Raw genomic sequence first — 15,417 nt, 5'->3', positions numbered from 1 at the left:
TAATTTGGATTGAATTCTTCAAGTCATCTATAATGACATTTAGCATTTTACGTTGTAACTGAATACCTGGACAAAATATCTAAATAACATCATCTTTTAATCACAAATTGTGCTCTGTGTGACAGTATCAGGGCCCTCTGTGTTGTGTCTTTGTTGTCTGTGTTGATGTGAGTATTACACCTGGTGAAATGAAGGTGTAATTTAAAGGTGACATATCATATTCAGGTTCATACTTTTAATGTGGGTTACCACTTGAAAAGGTAAACATGGTCTAATATTCAGAAAAGCTCATTGCTCATTCCCACAGTTCCTCTTTTCAACCTCTGTCCAAAGCTCCTGGAATTCTTTTAGCTTCCTCTCCCGTTAAATCCCAGTCTGCTCCGATTGGCCACCTGGCCCAGTCTGTTGTGATTTGTCAACCCATTTCAAAATGTGTTAGAAATGTCACGCCCCTTCACCGGAAAAGGGGATACTCTCAGATTGCAGGCAGGATTACCCAAAAGAGTCCAACTGTGACATCACAGTCGGAGAGAAATATGAACCAGTTGTTCAGACCAGGCTGTAGGGTTTAGCCAGCTCACAAGAAAATGACAGGGTGGTCTTTTTTCACAGGTCGTGGGCTGGCAGGCACCGCAGATACACACATTTATGTGCACAAACACTGAAAAAGTAATTTTTGCATAATATGTCACCTTTAATACTGAACTTGTCTTATCTGTGTACTAAATTCATATCTGCTTGTTGAATTACAGAAAGAAAGTTTCAAACAGTACACGGTAAGGCGTCACAGTAATTCAATATCTTGAATTGTCCGGTCTACACTGTCAGACAGCTGTGTATGAGGTTATGGTTTCAGATAAAAGGCCCATCCTGACATCCGAAACCTGTCATTTCCACTGGTAATGTAATTTCCCCCCGTCTAAACCAAACAACATCTAAAGATTTGACGACAACTAGCAGTCGAGCCTTGAACTTTATTCTGTCAGCAAGGACATGGTTTTTGGTGGTCTCAGCCAGCGGAACAGCTGTGACGGCAATGTTTTACAAAATAACAGTTAAGGCGGCTGGTGGGCTGCGAAGAGGCACCTGTGTTTGTGTGTGGGTGGTCAGGGTCACATCCTCTCAGACTCTTATCTGTTACAGATTTACTGTTGGTTACAAGTGAGGCAACATGCTGGAATAAATCAACTAAATCAACAGCCCTGTTAAATTTCACCGCTTGTGTTAGTTCAGGGCATCTCTTGTTTGTTGCAATTTTCTGTTATGTTCTCTACTTTTGAAAGTGAAATGAAATGCACTGAAATTCAAAATAATAGGTGAATGTGTCATCAGCTTTCAATTTTATTTGTTCCCTGATGTGATTAAAGCACATCAGTGGCAGTATCGGCTGCAGCGGATCAATTCACAGCACCAAAGGAAACATTGCATCATGTGTATGTCTGTGATTCTTTTATTGCAAAGCAGCTTAAATCAAGATCCTTTTAACGCTTCAATCGGCTCCAGGTATAATTGGGATCACAAGTTATTTTGGGAGTCATGGGAGGAGAAGTTTGGGAACCCCTGCTCTAACATGCAGTGTCCCCATTCCTCTGAAGTACTACAGAATTTGTCAGTAGGGGATTTGTTTTTTAAAGGGGGGGGGGGGTATGGCCCAATGGGAGCACCCCCCGGCTCCCCCATACCACCAACTAACACAAACATTATATTGTTGCAGGACACCTTAACCATTACAGTGACATCTGTCCTTTTTTGAGTAAATACACCTAAATACACTTAAATGATGTGCAGTTTTTTGTCCCGAAGGGTTATCTTCCAAATTACCCCATTGTGGGACGAATAAAGGCATATCTTATCTCATGTTTATCACTATACATTCTAAATTACACGAACCAAATGACCCCTTGACATTTTTTTTACAAACTAAATTCCTTGATGAACACACAATGAACCTTGTGCGACACAACCTCTCTGCCCCTGCTCTCTCTGCTAATAAGGGATGAGGGGAGGGGGGGGGTGTGCAGGTTGACCCCCTCAAATCTACTACTGCATGTAGGACATTATCTTCAAAATGTGATTAGTTGTCACTCACCATATCTGAGTCGTCCTCATCCTCTTCACAGTGTCTCCCAGCGGCACGGGGGTCTCCCACCACCCTCAGCTCACCGATCACCCCCTGTTTGATGATGCACAGAGTAACATCAGAGCAGCACATGTCACACACGTGCGACGTCTCACTTTCAACATGTAAATATGGATATTCATCTCTGGAATTCCATGCTCAAAGTTTGGCAACAGCTCTCGGGGAATTCCCATAGTTCCACAAAATGAGAGGGGCTCTTGATGTCTGCAGTTTTGGCCTCTGCCTGTGAAGTGCCACTATCTCTGCCCCACACGCCATCTGATGTTCCCACACAAGATGTTCACAGATTGCATGAATGCTATCTTCCTGCCTATCAAAGGCCCATTAGCTCTGTGTGTGGAGGTGGTTTCTCCGCTGATGAGTTACTTGATGTTGACTCACAGGACACGTTTATGTCATGAGAAAAACATGTCTAATGGGTCTTTTGATAGAACTTTGAAGACAAATAGCAGAAGATATTTGACATTGTAACCCCCGTCTGGCTTTTAGTGATTGCACTGACTCAGCTGACATGTTATGGTCTTTTCTCAATCAAACTGCTTCAGATCTTTGCATTAAATTGTAAATCCTATGCACTAAACTGTCTCCGCAGCATGCCTCTGCCAGTGACGGATGATAATAAATGGGGACATCTAAATGAATAATAGTTCATAATGGAATGTACATTTAAAAATACATGATGCAAGTATCTAGATGCTGGAGAAGCATACCAAGTCTTAATTTGATAAGGTGAATAAAATCCACAAGACCCCAGGAGCCTTCAGTGCTACGGTCAACAAAAAGCACACGGTCACCTAGTCCTTACAGGAGAAACAGGGTTGGATTTCTTTTTTAAATTGCTGACAAAATACCCAAACACAAGGAAATGACCAAAATAAAAAATAAATGAATGAAAAAATTCAGCCTACAAACACAGCATTTAAATATATTAAAACATTACAACTGAGACAGGAAGCAAAGAGACGTTTCATCTGGCCAAACACTAAAAACGTGACTTCAAGGGTTTTAAAACCACATGGGAAGTATTTATCTGGTCTTTGGACTATTTGGTATTAACTGGTGAAAATATATATTACTTTATATTATATTTCTTTATCATGACAAAATGCAATCACCATTATTAAAGGAAAACCTTTTTTAAAAACATGGAATGCCTACCCCTTTTCAGCTCTTTATGCCTTTCTGGCTACATGCAACCAGCAACACTCTATATTACTGTATTTGGACATGCTGAGTAGTGTAAAGTGCAAGGTAAAGGACCACCATCATGTTAAAGTTTTACTCAATGTGAAAATAAGAGCAAGGTCATAAGGTCAGGTTAACCCTAGTGTATGTTAAATGGTAAATGGACTGTATTTATATAATGCTTTTTAGTCATATGGACCACTCAAAGCTCTTCGAAGGAAAAGTCACATTCACCCATTCACACACATTCACACAGTTCTACTATTTACCGCACTTTTTCTGTCACATTCACGTCACATTTATATACTGTCGAAGTGTCTTGCCCAAAGACACGTAGGCATGTGGACTAGGGATCGAACCGCCGACCTTCAGGTTACTGGAACTGTTTTTTGGTTTGAATAAAGATTTATTTCCGGGTATGGTTTCATAAGTGTTTTGTTGTTTTTGATTTACAGCTGCATGTTTACTGAAAGTATGGACATTACATTATATGCCAGTGAAAACAGATATTAATGTGGATCCCTTTCAGACCACAAAAGCCTCTTCATAAAATCTTATTTCTTTTTTCTATATAAAGATGTTTCGCACAAATTAAGCGAAAGATTTTCTCTCTTTAAGTCTGACTTTAAAAAGCAATGAAGTGAGCTTTCTTCTGTAGTGGAGATTATAATTGTAAAATTTTTACCAAAAAGTCCAGGTGTTTTGTGTTTTGAGTGAATTGTACAAAATTATGTTTTTCCTTTATATACATCAAGATCTATGTTTTATGTTTATATGTTTTTTTCCCTTTTTGCTTGACTATTTAGATTTGTGTAAACTAGGGCTGCAACTAACGACTATTTTGATAGTCGACTAGTCATCGATTATCGAAACGATTATTCGACTAATTGGATAATAAATCACAGTGAAGTCCAAGAGTATCACTTTTTTCTTTAGCGCTACAGTAAAATATTAATGTTCATTGTTTTCAGCAGCGGGTACTCGGCTTTTGTCATCGATTTTTGTCCACAATGTCGACTAATCTTTGCAGCCCTAGTGTAAACAGAACACTGCATTGCACCTACTGATCACGGTTTAAATTTGAAATAGCTGCATGACCCACGACACAAAATGAAGAGTTATCACTGATTGCATGTTTTGGCTTGCGCGGTTTGTGGCCATGGGTGAACTGCTCTCGCCCTTTAACAGCTGAGGTCAACATTTGTTGCTGAGCTTTACTGCAGTCAAATGACCAGAGGTAATTACATCCCAGCTGTGAGGTCGTCCAATTATGTGCAGAGAGGTCCAAGGAGGACGGTGCGCTGCCGTAGACTTTTGGAGTTGGCCAATTTGGGCAATCAAGTCACGAGAATGGGCATTCAGGCAAGCTGTTTCACATGCCCGGCTGTGGAAAATCAAAACACTGCGCTGCACTTCTCCAAAGATTCTCGCAGCGGGAGTCCCCATCACTTTTCTGTCAAATGTCGAATTTGTTCAGTACCAAAGCATTTTGCTCACATTTCTTTATCTACAATGAATTTGAAATACATCACAAAGGACTGTTACAGGAAATCTTCCCTGCCACAAGCCATAAGACTGTATAACACTTCACATCTGTCTGACAGAGAGACTCTGGAGTCTGTCTAACACAAATACACAATTTGCACCTCTGATGTTACCAGGTTCCTATGCACATTTCTGGTAACTGATTGCACACACTGCACTATTTCATGTAAATTCTTTTATTTATTTTCCTTGTTCATTTGGCAAAGCTTATATTTTTACATTTGTTTTTCTGTATTTACTGTATATTTCGAAAGGTGTGTTGAGTCTACATGCTGCTGTAACCAGAATTTCCCAGCTTGGGATCAATAAAGTATATCTATCTACCTATCTATCTAAGGTTAAACTTTGCACATAATATATTTCTTAAATGATTGATCCTCAAAACAGAATAGGCCTGTACCCACCAGAAACTTGGCAGGATCCGCTCCTCCAGTTTGGCCAACAAAGATTCCGGCACCCGCCTCCAGCTCCATCTCATCCGGGGACCTCTCGATGCGCACCACCCGAGGGTCTGTGTCACAGTTCAGGTAGAACATCACCTTGTCGTCCCTCACAGCGATGGCGAAGCGGGTCCAGGTATCCCTCATGGAGGGCACAAGGAACGTGGCCGCCTCATACGACTGTTGCGAGTCGGGTTCCGTGTAGTACAGGATGACATTCTGGTTGCCGCCCTGCACGGGCGATAGCTTGACGCCCACATAGATGATCTGCTGGGAGGCGTCCGTGACAGAGAAGATGACTCCGCCCCTGTCAGAGGTGGGCTTCAGGTTGAAGATAAGGGAGAAGTCTCGGTAGAACGGGCTGGGCAGGTGGGCGCGTGCCAGCTGGCCCGTGTTGGCATCGGGGCCGAAAACATATCCGGGGCTGTTGTCAGGCCCGAAGACCTGTGTGATCTCACTGGGGGGAGGGTCCCCGATCAGCTGCAGAAGGGAGACACCACTGTCTTCTAGAGGGGGGGAGAAAAAAGATGTTAGGCCACAATATGCATCAAACAATGTGTAGTGTTAGAAGGGAGGGCAGCATGGCAGGGTATAATGTTAGACCAGGCTGTTGGTGACTTAAAGTGAATGTTTCAATAATGCAGGAATAGCTAGGATGAAAAAAAGAACAACAGGCATAACTTCAAAAACGTCAGTATTTCTTTTTTACTTTCTATGAGTAATGTAAGAACTCGGCTCAGGGGATCACAAACAAACAAACAAACCATTTTTATAACTTCTAGACCACAATATGGAAAGGCTCATCGTCCCAAAAAAGGCAAAGGATGGGTCATTTGAGACCAAGAAAAGAAAGATCACTTTAACAGACATGCCAAGGCCTCAAATCCAAAGACAAGAGCCCCTAAAACATAAACTCCTACTTCCTAAACTGAAAGGTGAACTACAGGGGCAGCCCTGGAGATACAGTGCATGGTTGATTGATGGAGCTCTCCAGATGCATTTTTTCTGCAAACCTTTATGGCAGAAAATCACATATTTTCCTCATATTTTGAATGATCAATCTGCTCTGTGCAGAATTAGATAAAGATGGATATATCTATACATCACATTCCTTAAGGTATGAAAAAAACCCTCTTCCGACTTGTGTGACATCTGCTAAATGTCAGTGCTCCGGGGCACGCAGGGACCAACAGCTGGGCCTCCTGCATATCCGCGCTCAGTCTTCCATCACCCTGGGTGACTCTGGCGAGGTCAGCGCATAATTATTGGAGGCGTTTTAGGAAAATGCACAGAGCGCAAAGAGCAATTTGTGTTCAGTCGCACGCACGTCAGAGGCAGGTTTTGTTTTTGCTATAGCGCCAAACCAAAAAAGTTTCCTCGTGCTAAAAGAAAAATGACAAAAAAAATCACTGTTTTGGGAGACCACTGGCTGCAGGTCCTGGTGCTTTGAAGAAATGCTTTGGTTTACCACCTGGTGACTATTGTGCTCGGTTCAAAGGCTCCCCACTGCCCTGAGTGCAGGAGATCAGTGAGGTCCGTCTGTGTTGAGAGCTTAAACGCGCAAAGTGTTTCTCTGAACCCGAGGCCCTGCTTTCTGCTGTAAAACCATGAACACCGCTTATATTGTCTGAGTGCCCAACAATATCAACAAAATTGTATTTTTTATAAGCTTCTCTACATTGGTTAATTGTTCAATTTCACAATAGGATATTATTGATAAGACGATATCGGTCTAATACCCATTAAAAGATGCCCATTACTGGAAAATAACGTTATGAATGTTTCTGAATTATTAAATGTCCAAAGACAAGACCTTAGCATAAAGTCTAAACCAGGATTAAAACTACAGGTAGACCATGAGTCCTTGGCTGCTGCATTGATGGCAGTAAACAATAAACTGTCAAACATCTACCAGATGTTTTAGTCTGATAAAGTCAGAAGGAGAAACCTCGAGGGTCTCTGCGGCGGGCCTGTGCTCACATGTCTAAATCCTGGCTCCCTCCACTGCACAATCTCTGCCAGGGAAAGGGCTGAAGAAGGCAAGGCGCCGTAGTAATTCACTGGTGAAACCCTCCACGATGGAAATCACACCGGTTTAATTTGTAAAAATCCTCCTGCTTACGGGTGCTGAAGACGACATGCGAGCGATCTTTGATGCAGAAACACGCCTCTAACTGATCGCGCATGGTTGAATCTCTTGTACATTTTGCAAGTGTAATGCTTATTGTCGAGCCCAAATTTGCGGGTAGTTATTCAAAAAAAATTTGATTTGTGTGTAGATTAAACTTCAAGGTTTGTGATAAATTGGAATGCGAGGCGCATCTCTCAAACGGAGCCAGGGTTGTAGCATGCAGCATTCCTCTGAAGTTCAACCTGCGGCTTCAGTCTCACTCTCCCCAGTGAGACTGAATATCATCATCCCCTTTCTCAAACCACGGATTTTCTAATGCATGTGCCAAAAGTCCAGCAGACGTCCTTTTGAAACGTGTGCGTGCGTGCGTACGAGCTTCCCAAAACCCCCATTACAGAGACATCTCCCCCGCTGGTCACCACTCGCGCCGACCAGATGTGCACCAAAAAGAAGAGTCATCCACGTGAACCAGACTATAAACACTAAGTGCAAAGAGGAACACTAGTAACAAATCAAAAAAGGAATCATAGGTTATTGTGCCAAATGCCAATACTGAAAAAAAAGGAACGCTTGTGACTGTGAACGAAGACAACTTCATTAGCGGAAGTAAAGCAGATGAAAAGGTTTGACTTTGTCTGTTTGCTGAGGCCAGTCCAACGTGCCTGCATTGTCAGCAAAGGGCCAGTCTCTCCTCCTCAGAGATCAAAAATTGTTGGGGGGCACCATTAGCATTTTAAGTGCAATCTCAATTCACCCGCTTTTGTTATCCAATGACAGCTTCAAGGCCAGTTGGGGCGGAGAAAAGGGCCGTTGATGAATGGTGCCCTGCTGGATTTACGGCGCTAGTTTGAGGACCACATACTGACCAGGAACACAGCTCTTGTTTCATTCCCTCACATTCCAGGACGACTTTGTGATTCCCTGTTGATAACGCTGTATATATACAGCGTAAAAAGTGTATATACAGCTTTGGGAAGTACGGGATCCTGTATATATTCCGTGGGGAAAAAACATTTAAAACATCTGGACAGTCTGAGAAAAAGTTTCACTGACTACACTCCATCACCATTTTAACTCATCCCTTGAGGCCTGCTGACGAGGGCGATGATCTCTCCCCTCAATCTCCCCTCAAGACTACTTGGTGGAATCAATTTTATCTGGAGGAATAAGATACTGTATAAGATTGGGTTTGACAAGACAAATGCATTTATAGGTAAAAGTCTAAAAAGGATGCAAGCATTGATAAATATCATCTTCATCATTCATTTGTCATTGCATAGTACTTTTATTTGACCATATTTAACTTAGATTCTGTTTCTATTTTACTTTATCTTATTGTTACATTTTCCCCTGTGCTGCTACACTTATGTGCTGCTGTGTCGATTTATGAATTTCCCCAACAGGGGATCAATAAAGGTAGATCTCATCATATCTTATCTTATGCAAGGAGTTATAATACTCCAAGGAACTTCCAACATAAACAATGGTAAGATCAAACCTATAGCTGCATATATATGTGGACATTTTGTAATAGTTCCACTGTGTCTGATCTAATTTGTCACAGCATGTTCTGAATAACATGAACATGATTTTCTCTTTATTTCTGCAAATGATTATTCTGTGAACCTCCATGAAAGATGTGCCTTATGTTTAACCTGAATGCTCTGAAAAAGGTATCGAATCCAAAAACCACATCACAGTCCAGGAAGGAGAATTTAATGGGGGCTCACGCTAAGCTGTAATTCTCAAACCACAAAAAAAGAAAATGGGTCCACCACAACCTGTGCACTTTACTCTTTGCGGAAGGTGTAACATGATACTGTTCATGTTTTCTACCTGTACGTAAAGAGCTTTGAAGCGACACATAGAAAACAAACCACCAGCTTCCTAAACGTGTCTTTTGGGAATGCCGGAAGAAAATATCACTTTACGCAGAGGCGCAATTGTAATACATTTAAGTAGGTTAACATCCAAAATCATCCAAAATGCTGAGACAAGCCCTGCTCTCCTTAAGAGACGCTTGTCAAACACTTCTACAGCATGTCACAAGTGGGCGATTATCCATCCCATCCCTGATCGTCTGTACTCTGTTCAGCAACACTGCCTCATCAGTTTCGGGTTTTGTACTAGTGCAACACAAGCCAGAGGGGGCAACGGGTTTCTGGCAGCAGAGAAGTCGGACAACACTGTGCCCATAATTGGAACCCTCCCGAGAGCTGAGTCAAAATGATTCCCTGGCAAGCGGCACACAGAGGAGCTGGAGCCAGCTTCAGTCCTTCCTGTCATGAGATACAATATCAATCTCGGCTCAATGGAACCATGGTGCTACAAATCAGTGTCAGACCACCAGAAAGGTGTACAGGCTCCAAACAGAAACTGAGATTCCATCAGCAAGACCTGCTTGTATCTTAACAATAGAAGATCTTTTTTTTTACCTTATTAAATACACCACAGAGTTGGCCAGGGGCGGGATTTGATTCAATTCCAATAAAATGCTATAGTGGAGTTTATTATACAGGAAATAGTTTACCTCCAAGAGCTAATCAAAAATAAATTGAAGTTGACCTTTTGACCCCCGATATGAATGACTGCTCATCTTTCAAGCAGGAGTCTGGTAACCATGGGAAAACATCATTAAAAGGCCTATTGTGCCCAAACAATCCCGTCTCCCCCTCATCCGGGTAGTAAAGGACCACATCTGACAGATCTCTAAAAAGTTACCATGCACTGATATCTCTGCAATCTTCCCACAGTAATTGCCCACATAGGCACGTCTATAGGCTACATCCAGATACATTTGAGAATAAAGTGCTCTTTTTGTGTTGGTTGCCCCACGCCGATGGTCCTGTCTTTAAAACTTATACCAACCCAAAGAGATGTAAGTATATCAAGTCAAAATTCTTTCTTGACAGGTCATCGTTAAACGATGCAGGAGGGGGGTGGTATTAAGCCCAGAGCAACAAAAAAAAAGAGCGTATGAATGCCCTCCTCCCACAGATAAAGTCTGCAGGCCTGAAAGGTGTCTGAACCTTTCCCAGACGCTGCACAGTATGGGTTCTGATTAGTGAATCTGAGAGGTCAAAGCTTTTTTTTTGGCTTCAGGGCAAAAGACATATAGAGCTTTGTGACACATTGTGAGTGACGTGGTTTAGCGAGCTGTTATCCACTTTTACAAATCCACCAGTGTGTTCACAGGCTGCTGCAATTAGACACATACAGTAAGCACAGGGCGATTTGTAGGATGGACAAGAATGTGGAGTATGAATGTGCATAGGCAACGTCTCATTGACTCATACGTTTACCAGTTATCCTCAGAATTTGGGGGCAATGAAACCTCAGAGGGACCGTAGCAAGTCACTAGCAAAATAATTTTTTACTAAGTCTTAGTCTTTTTAACAAATAAACATAAAACTTATGAGGATTGTCTATTGGTATGCATCTCGAATTATTGATCCCAGATGGTATTCAATAGAGTGGCATTCTGTTTATCCAAGAATGGTTTAGAGTGACTGAAAACACTCCAGTTATATCTTCAGGGTTAGCGACAAGAATACAGCTCTCGGCAGGCAGACCTCAGCTTAACACTGGCCCTGCTCTGTATACAGTGTGCATGTGTCATCCTCCCGCATCCCCATGACCGAACAACATCGAAAGTTATACATCTGGAGAAACACTCCCGAGTAATAGTCCAATCAAGTTCGGTGAAGAGACGTCTATGAGTTTTGAGTTATTTCGTACACACACACACACACACACACACACACACACACACACACACACACACACACACACACACACAGGAGTTAACAATTCCCTGCAGGTTAGTGAAATGAACGACTGATCAGAAAATCTGTGTTGTAGACGTCAGCAAGGTCATAATTTGTCTAAGGTCTATTTGCAGTGTCAGCAGGCTGTAGCCCCTAGATACACTACATCTTGTTTTTGTTTTTTGCATTCCCAAACATGCTATGCTACATGGGCAGGAAACATGACTCTTTAAGCTTTTGTGTAATTTACCCAATTGTCTATTTGCTAAACATTCTGATGCGGAAACCCACACCATCGCCACACTACACAGAAAGTTAGAACATTTTAAAACATATACAAATCTGTTGGGGCCCACATATGTGTCACTTAGTCCTGAATCCAGAAACTCATGTCCACTCATGTGGAGCATGCTGTCAGAGAGATAGCAAAGCTGTTAAGGACACAGTCTGGAGCTCTCGGTGATATGAAGTGAGAGAGGAGGGCATGAGTGTAGTAACAGGGATTGGGCTTGTTTGACACAGGACCTGAGAATGCAGGATGTTTTCCCATGAATCAGTTCTCTGTAGCAGCAGTAAACATCTGAGTCATGTTCTCCATCATTATTTAGTCACCCCGGGGCAAGGATTGTACATAAAATCCAAAAGAGGATGCTCAAAATACAAAGGTCGTGTTGATGAGTAGGATTACATCATGAATCCATTTTGTACACATATCTACTAGGTAACTGCGACCACCTAACGGCTCTGGTATTTGACGTGCCATATTGAATATATTGGCATTTTTTGACATGGTAATTACAAGCACATGAGATGGTTAATTTTTTGAACCTTAACATTTTCACTTTGTGTTACCTGAGTACAGGAACCTTCCAGCTATCACAGGTGTTTTGATGAGCACAGCTGTCCAAACTGACATCCCACTTAAACCACTGATGCGAACATGACTGCTTCCCGTGCATGACAACCTAATCTGTAAGCCAAAGTATCTACAGTATATCATGCAAAAACTGTTTACAGAGGAGGGGCTTTTATCTTGCAACTTCAGATGTATTGAGACTACGAGAAAAAAGCAAATAGTGCCATTTCACTCGCTATTGCAAAGAAAAAGATGGCAGAAAAAATGTTGTTCTTGTTCCTTCTAAAAAGGAACAGACAGAAAATGCTTTGTGTTTTCTGATGTAACAGCAATGTGCATTAAGAAACAATTGTTAAACTGGAGGACATAGTTGTTGAGGAATTTCCATCTACCCTCCCTGAGAAACTGTTAAGACGAGTCTTCTCAGGCACCAAGCAAGGTCATCTCATCTATGGCAAGCCAAAACAATCATTGAGCAGCTGATGTCTCACTCGAGGTGTCATAGTCGAGGGGGGATGACAACATTACTCTAAACTAAAAACACTACAGAGACCGGGGATGGGCAGACTTTCTTGGGACGCCCAACACTGTGAACCTGTTGATCTGTGTAGCGACCTGGAAGTCTCCTCAATATTGAGCTCTTATAATAAATACTTCTGCTTAAGACATCCACGGTTTCCTTCTTCCTGAATCAGTCTAAATTATACCATTTCAATAGGTGCTTTTGATTCACATTTTATTTACTGCAGCAGGTTCGGCTTGAAGTTTCCTTGACGCTTTTTAATACTGCACTGTGAATCTGTGGATGCAATGATGGCACTGCAGGACCTGATACAAAATGTCTACAAACCAAGCACTTTCCGTCTGAGCAAAGGGTGACCCTTTAAATCAATAAGCTACAGAGGAAATACACGTCATTTGGTTTGCTAATGAAATAAAACCCCACTGAACTCTCTGTGTGTGTGATAGAGAGAAAATGAGAGTAAGGAGTAAGTAAAAAATTAAATCGAAAGGACAAGGGAAACACATACATGCAACAGGTTAAACACTGCAAAGCATACCGGCACCATGCTTATTAGGCTGAAGCCAGAACCATGTCTTGGTTCTGTAGACAAAGAACCAACACATTAGTAATATCAGTGACTTTTAAAAGGGATAAATGTCAATTAATTGGGTAGGTACTGGGTATTGGGTATTGGGTATGGGTACTGGGTATTGGGTATTGGGTATTGGGTACTGGGTATTGGGTGAAAACACCAGACAAACTGGGGAGTAGATATTTGGAAAACTGGTTCAAAATCAATCCTAAAACTAGGATTGATTTGAACCAGCGTTTACCTTTCTGGTTACTAACTGACAAGCACTGATACCCATCATCCTCATCCTCTGGTAGAGTGTGGCACTCCACAGGGAGGTGACCCTCATCCAGGAGCGCCCAGCAACTGTCCTGCAGGACTTCGCAGAAACTGCGGCAAGGCAGTGCACCCGGGGAGCCGCACTTTGGCACCAGGAGAAGGCAGAAAAACCACTCCAAACTATGGTGGCAATGGGAATTCAACAGCCAAGCCCACTTGTTCATGAGTGCCTGAACTTCCTCCACACTGCTCTGGTTGAGGTAATTGGGCATGAGAAATCTTTCCCCAACCATGAACGAGCAGAAAGGAAGTGCTGTATCTATCAACAAGCATTGTCGGGATTCTGCTGATTTAGCTAATTCTGTGTGGCCTTCATTTAGTGCATGGCTATCTACAGCTGTCTGGCTAAATACAGTTGCTTTGCTAGGCTCTTGCTCCCTGACTGATGTCTGTGTACCATCTAAGATCTGACTGATTTGGCTGGTTGTCACGGTCTGGCTAGTTGCTAATGCAGGATTAGGCTCTTGTTGTTGGGAAGTCATGTGTTTTAAAACAGTATATGGTCTCTTGGTGACTGTTTGTGGTTGGTAAATTAACCTTTCTAGAGTATTAGTTGTTGTGTGGGCTGTAGAAAATGCCTGGCTAAGAAATGAAGCTTGACTAGTCTGTAAAACCTGGTTAACTAAAGTGTCTTGAGTAGATGTTGACTCACCAGCTGGTAAATGAGTAACTTCCACTAATTGGTTGCCCCTAGTTACTTGGGTAGTCTCTACATTGTTGTTGTCTTCTCCCCGGAGAGTTAGTAAATCTCCGGGGGTGGAGTTCTCATGAGAGGATTTGGTCAAATCAAAGCTACCATCAAGTTTTCCACTTCTGCTAGTGATATTAAAGATTTCATGAGAAAAATGCAGATTTTGCTCTGATTTTCTGCTACCAAGTTCCTGGCCCTCATCTGTTCTGTTTTGAATTATCAAGTCCAATTTTAGATCATTTTTTGGGGACACCAAACTGCCTGCACTATCTAACCCCTTCTGATCTGTGGGCATTGCGGGTCCTTGCTGGTTTTCCTTAGAAATCCTGTGTGTTTCAAAAGCAGACCCCTGGCTAGTTACAGCTCCTGTTGCAAACCCAGATTCAGACCTGTCTCCAGAGCCCGACCAAAGCGCTGACCCAGTGTCTGCTGCCAATTCAGACTCAAGACCAGATTCAAGTCCTGATGTCTTTCCTGTAAATGTTAAATGATCAAATCCTTCAGACCCCATACCCCTCAATGAAGATGTGCCATTACCAGGTTTACTTATGGGTGACGAAATTCCCATTGTGGCCATTTTTTCTGATGCCCCGTCATTCTCCAGTTGTGTTGTAGTGGTCAGCAGAGCAGACTCGGTGGGCTCAACCCACGTCTGCCCAGTCACTTGGATCCCATGTCCTTCATCAATGATCTGTGCTCCAATCATGTCTTCTGTTGGCTGTTCTCCACTACCTGCTGGACTGCCAGACCCTTCATAGTCCATTGTTGGGGCCAAAGTTGTGGTACCAGTCCATGACCAGAACCAAGCATCAGAGTAGACCAACCCATGAGCCAAGAAAAACAAAACTCCAACCTGAGTCCTCATCTTGTGCATTATGTCAAGTCTTGTCCAGCGGCTTGATCAGGGTCCCAGAGTGGACTGTGACATGTCCACAGAGCCACCTTACTCCTTGCACACGCTTTCCTCCAGCTCTGTCCCCACACACACGCTCCACTAAGCAGAGAGGAAAAGTGAAGAGGAGTGCCCCATTCAAAAGAGTAAAGGGGGAGAGCAAAAGGAGGTGTGCTCCGTGTTGGCTGCCCTGCCAATATGTCCTCTCCTAACTCCTCCTTCCTCCTCCTCCTCCTCCCTTTGTCACAGCAGTGAAAAGCGATCTCTCCTGCTGACTGATACCTCAGAATTACGGCAGCCTTGCCTTTCAGGGTGCAACACTGATGCTTTCAGTGTTGTGCAAAGAGGGGCAATT

At 42.7% G+C, this 15,417-nt stretch overlaps 1 protein-coding gene across 3 annotated transcripts in view; it reads right to left on the bottom strand.

Annotated features, from left to right (window-relative positions):
• col18a1a (collagen type XVIII alpha 1 chain a) overlaps positions 1 to 15,417 on the bottom strand; it is a 73,188-nt gene that overhangs the window by 25,278 nt on the left and 32,493 nt on the right. The window contains exons 1-3 of one of the 3 annotated variants that reach the window (XM_047337242.1): positions 14,708 to 15,153; positions 5,275 to 5,816; positions 2,090 to 2,173 (exon numbers count right to left, since the gene is read on the bottom strand). In XM_047337242.1, coding sequence (XP_047193198.1) covers positions 2,090 to 2,173; positions 5,275 to 5,816; positions 14,708 to 15,044 — 963 coding nt within the window. In that variant the 5' untranslated portion in view covers positions 15,045 to 15,153. Of the gene's footprint in view, positions 1 to 2,089; positions 2,174 to 5,274; positions 5,817 to 14,707; positions 15,154 to 15,417 lie in introns of those variants that run through there. The other 2 variants (XM_047337243.1, XM_035603983.2) reach the window with 2 other exon arrangements.

This window comes from Scophthalmus maximus, chromosome 14, assembly GCF_022379125.1.
Source record: "Scophthalmus maximus strain ysfricsl-2021 chromosome 14, ASM2237912v1, whole genome shotgun sequence".
Lineage (NCBI taxonomy): Eukaryota > Metazoa > Chordata > Actinopteri > Pleuronectiformes > Scophthalmidae > Scophthalmus > Scophthalmus maximus.
This window is presented reverse-complemented; position numbering and strand designations above follow the sequence as displayed.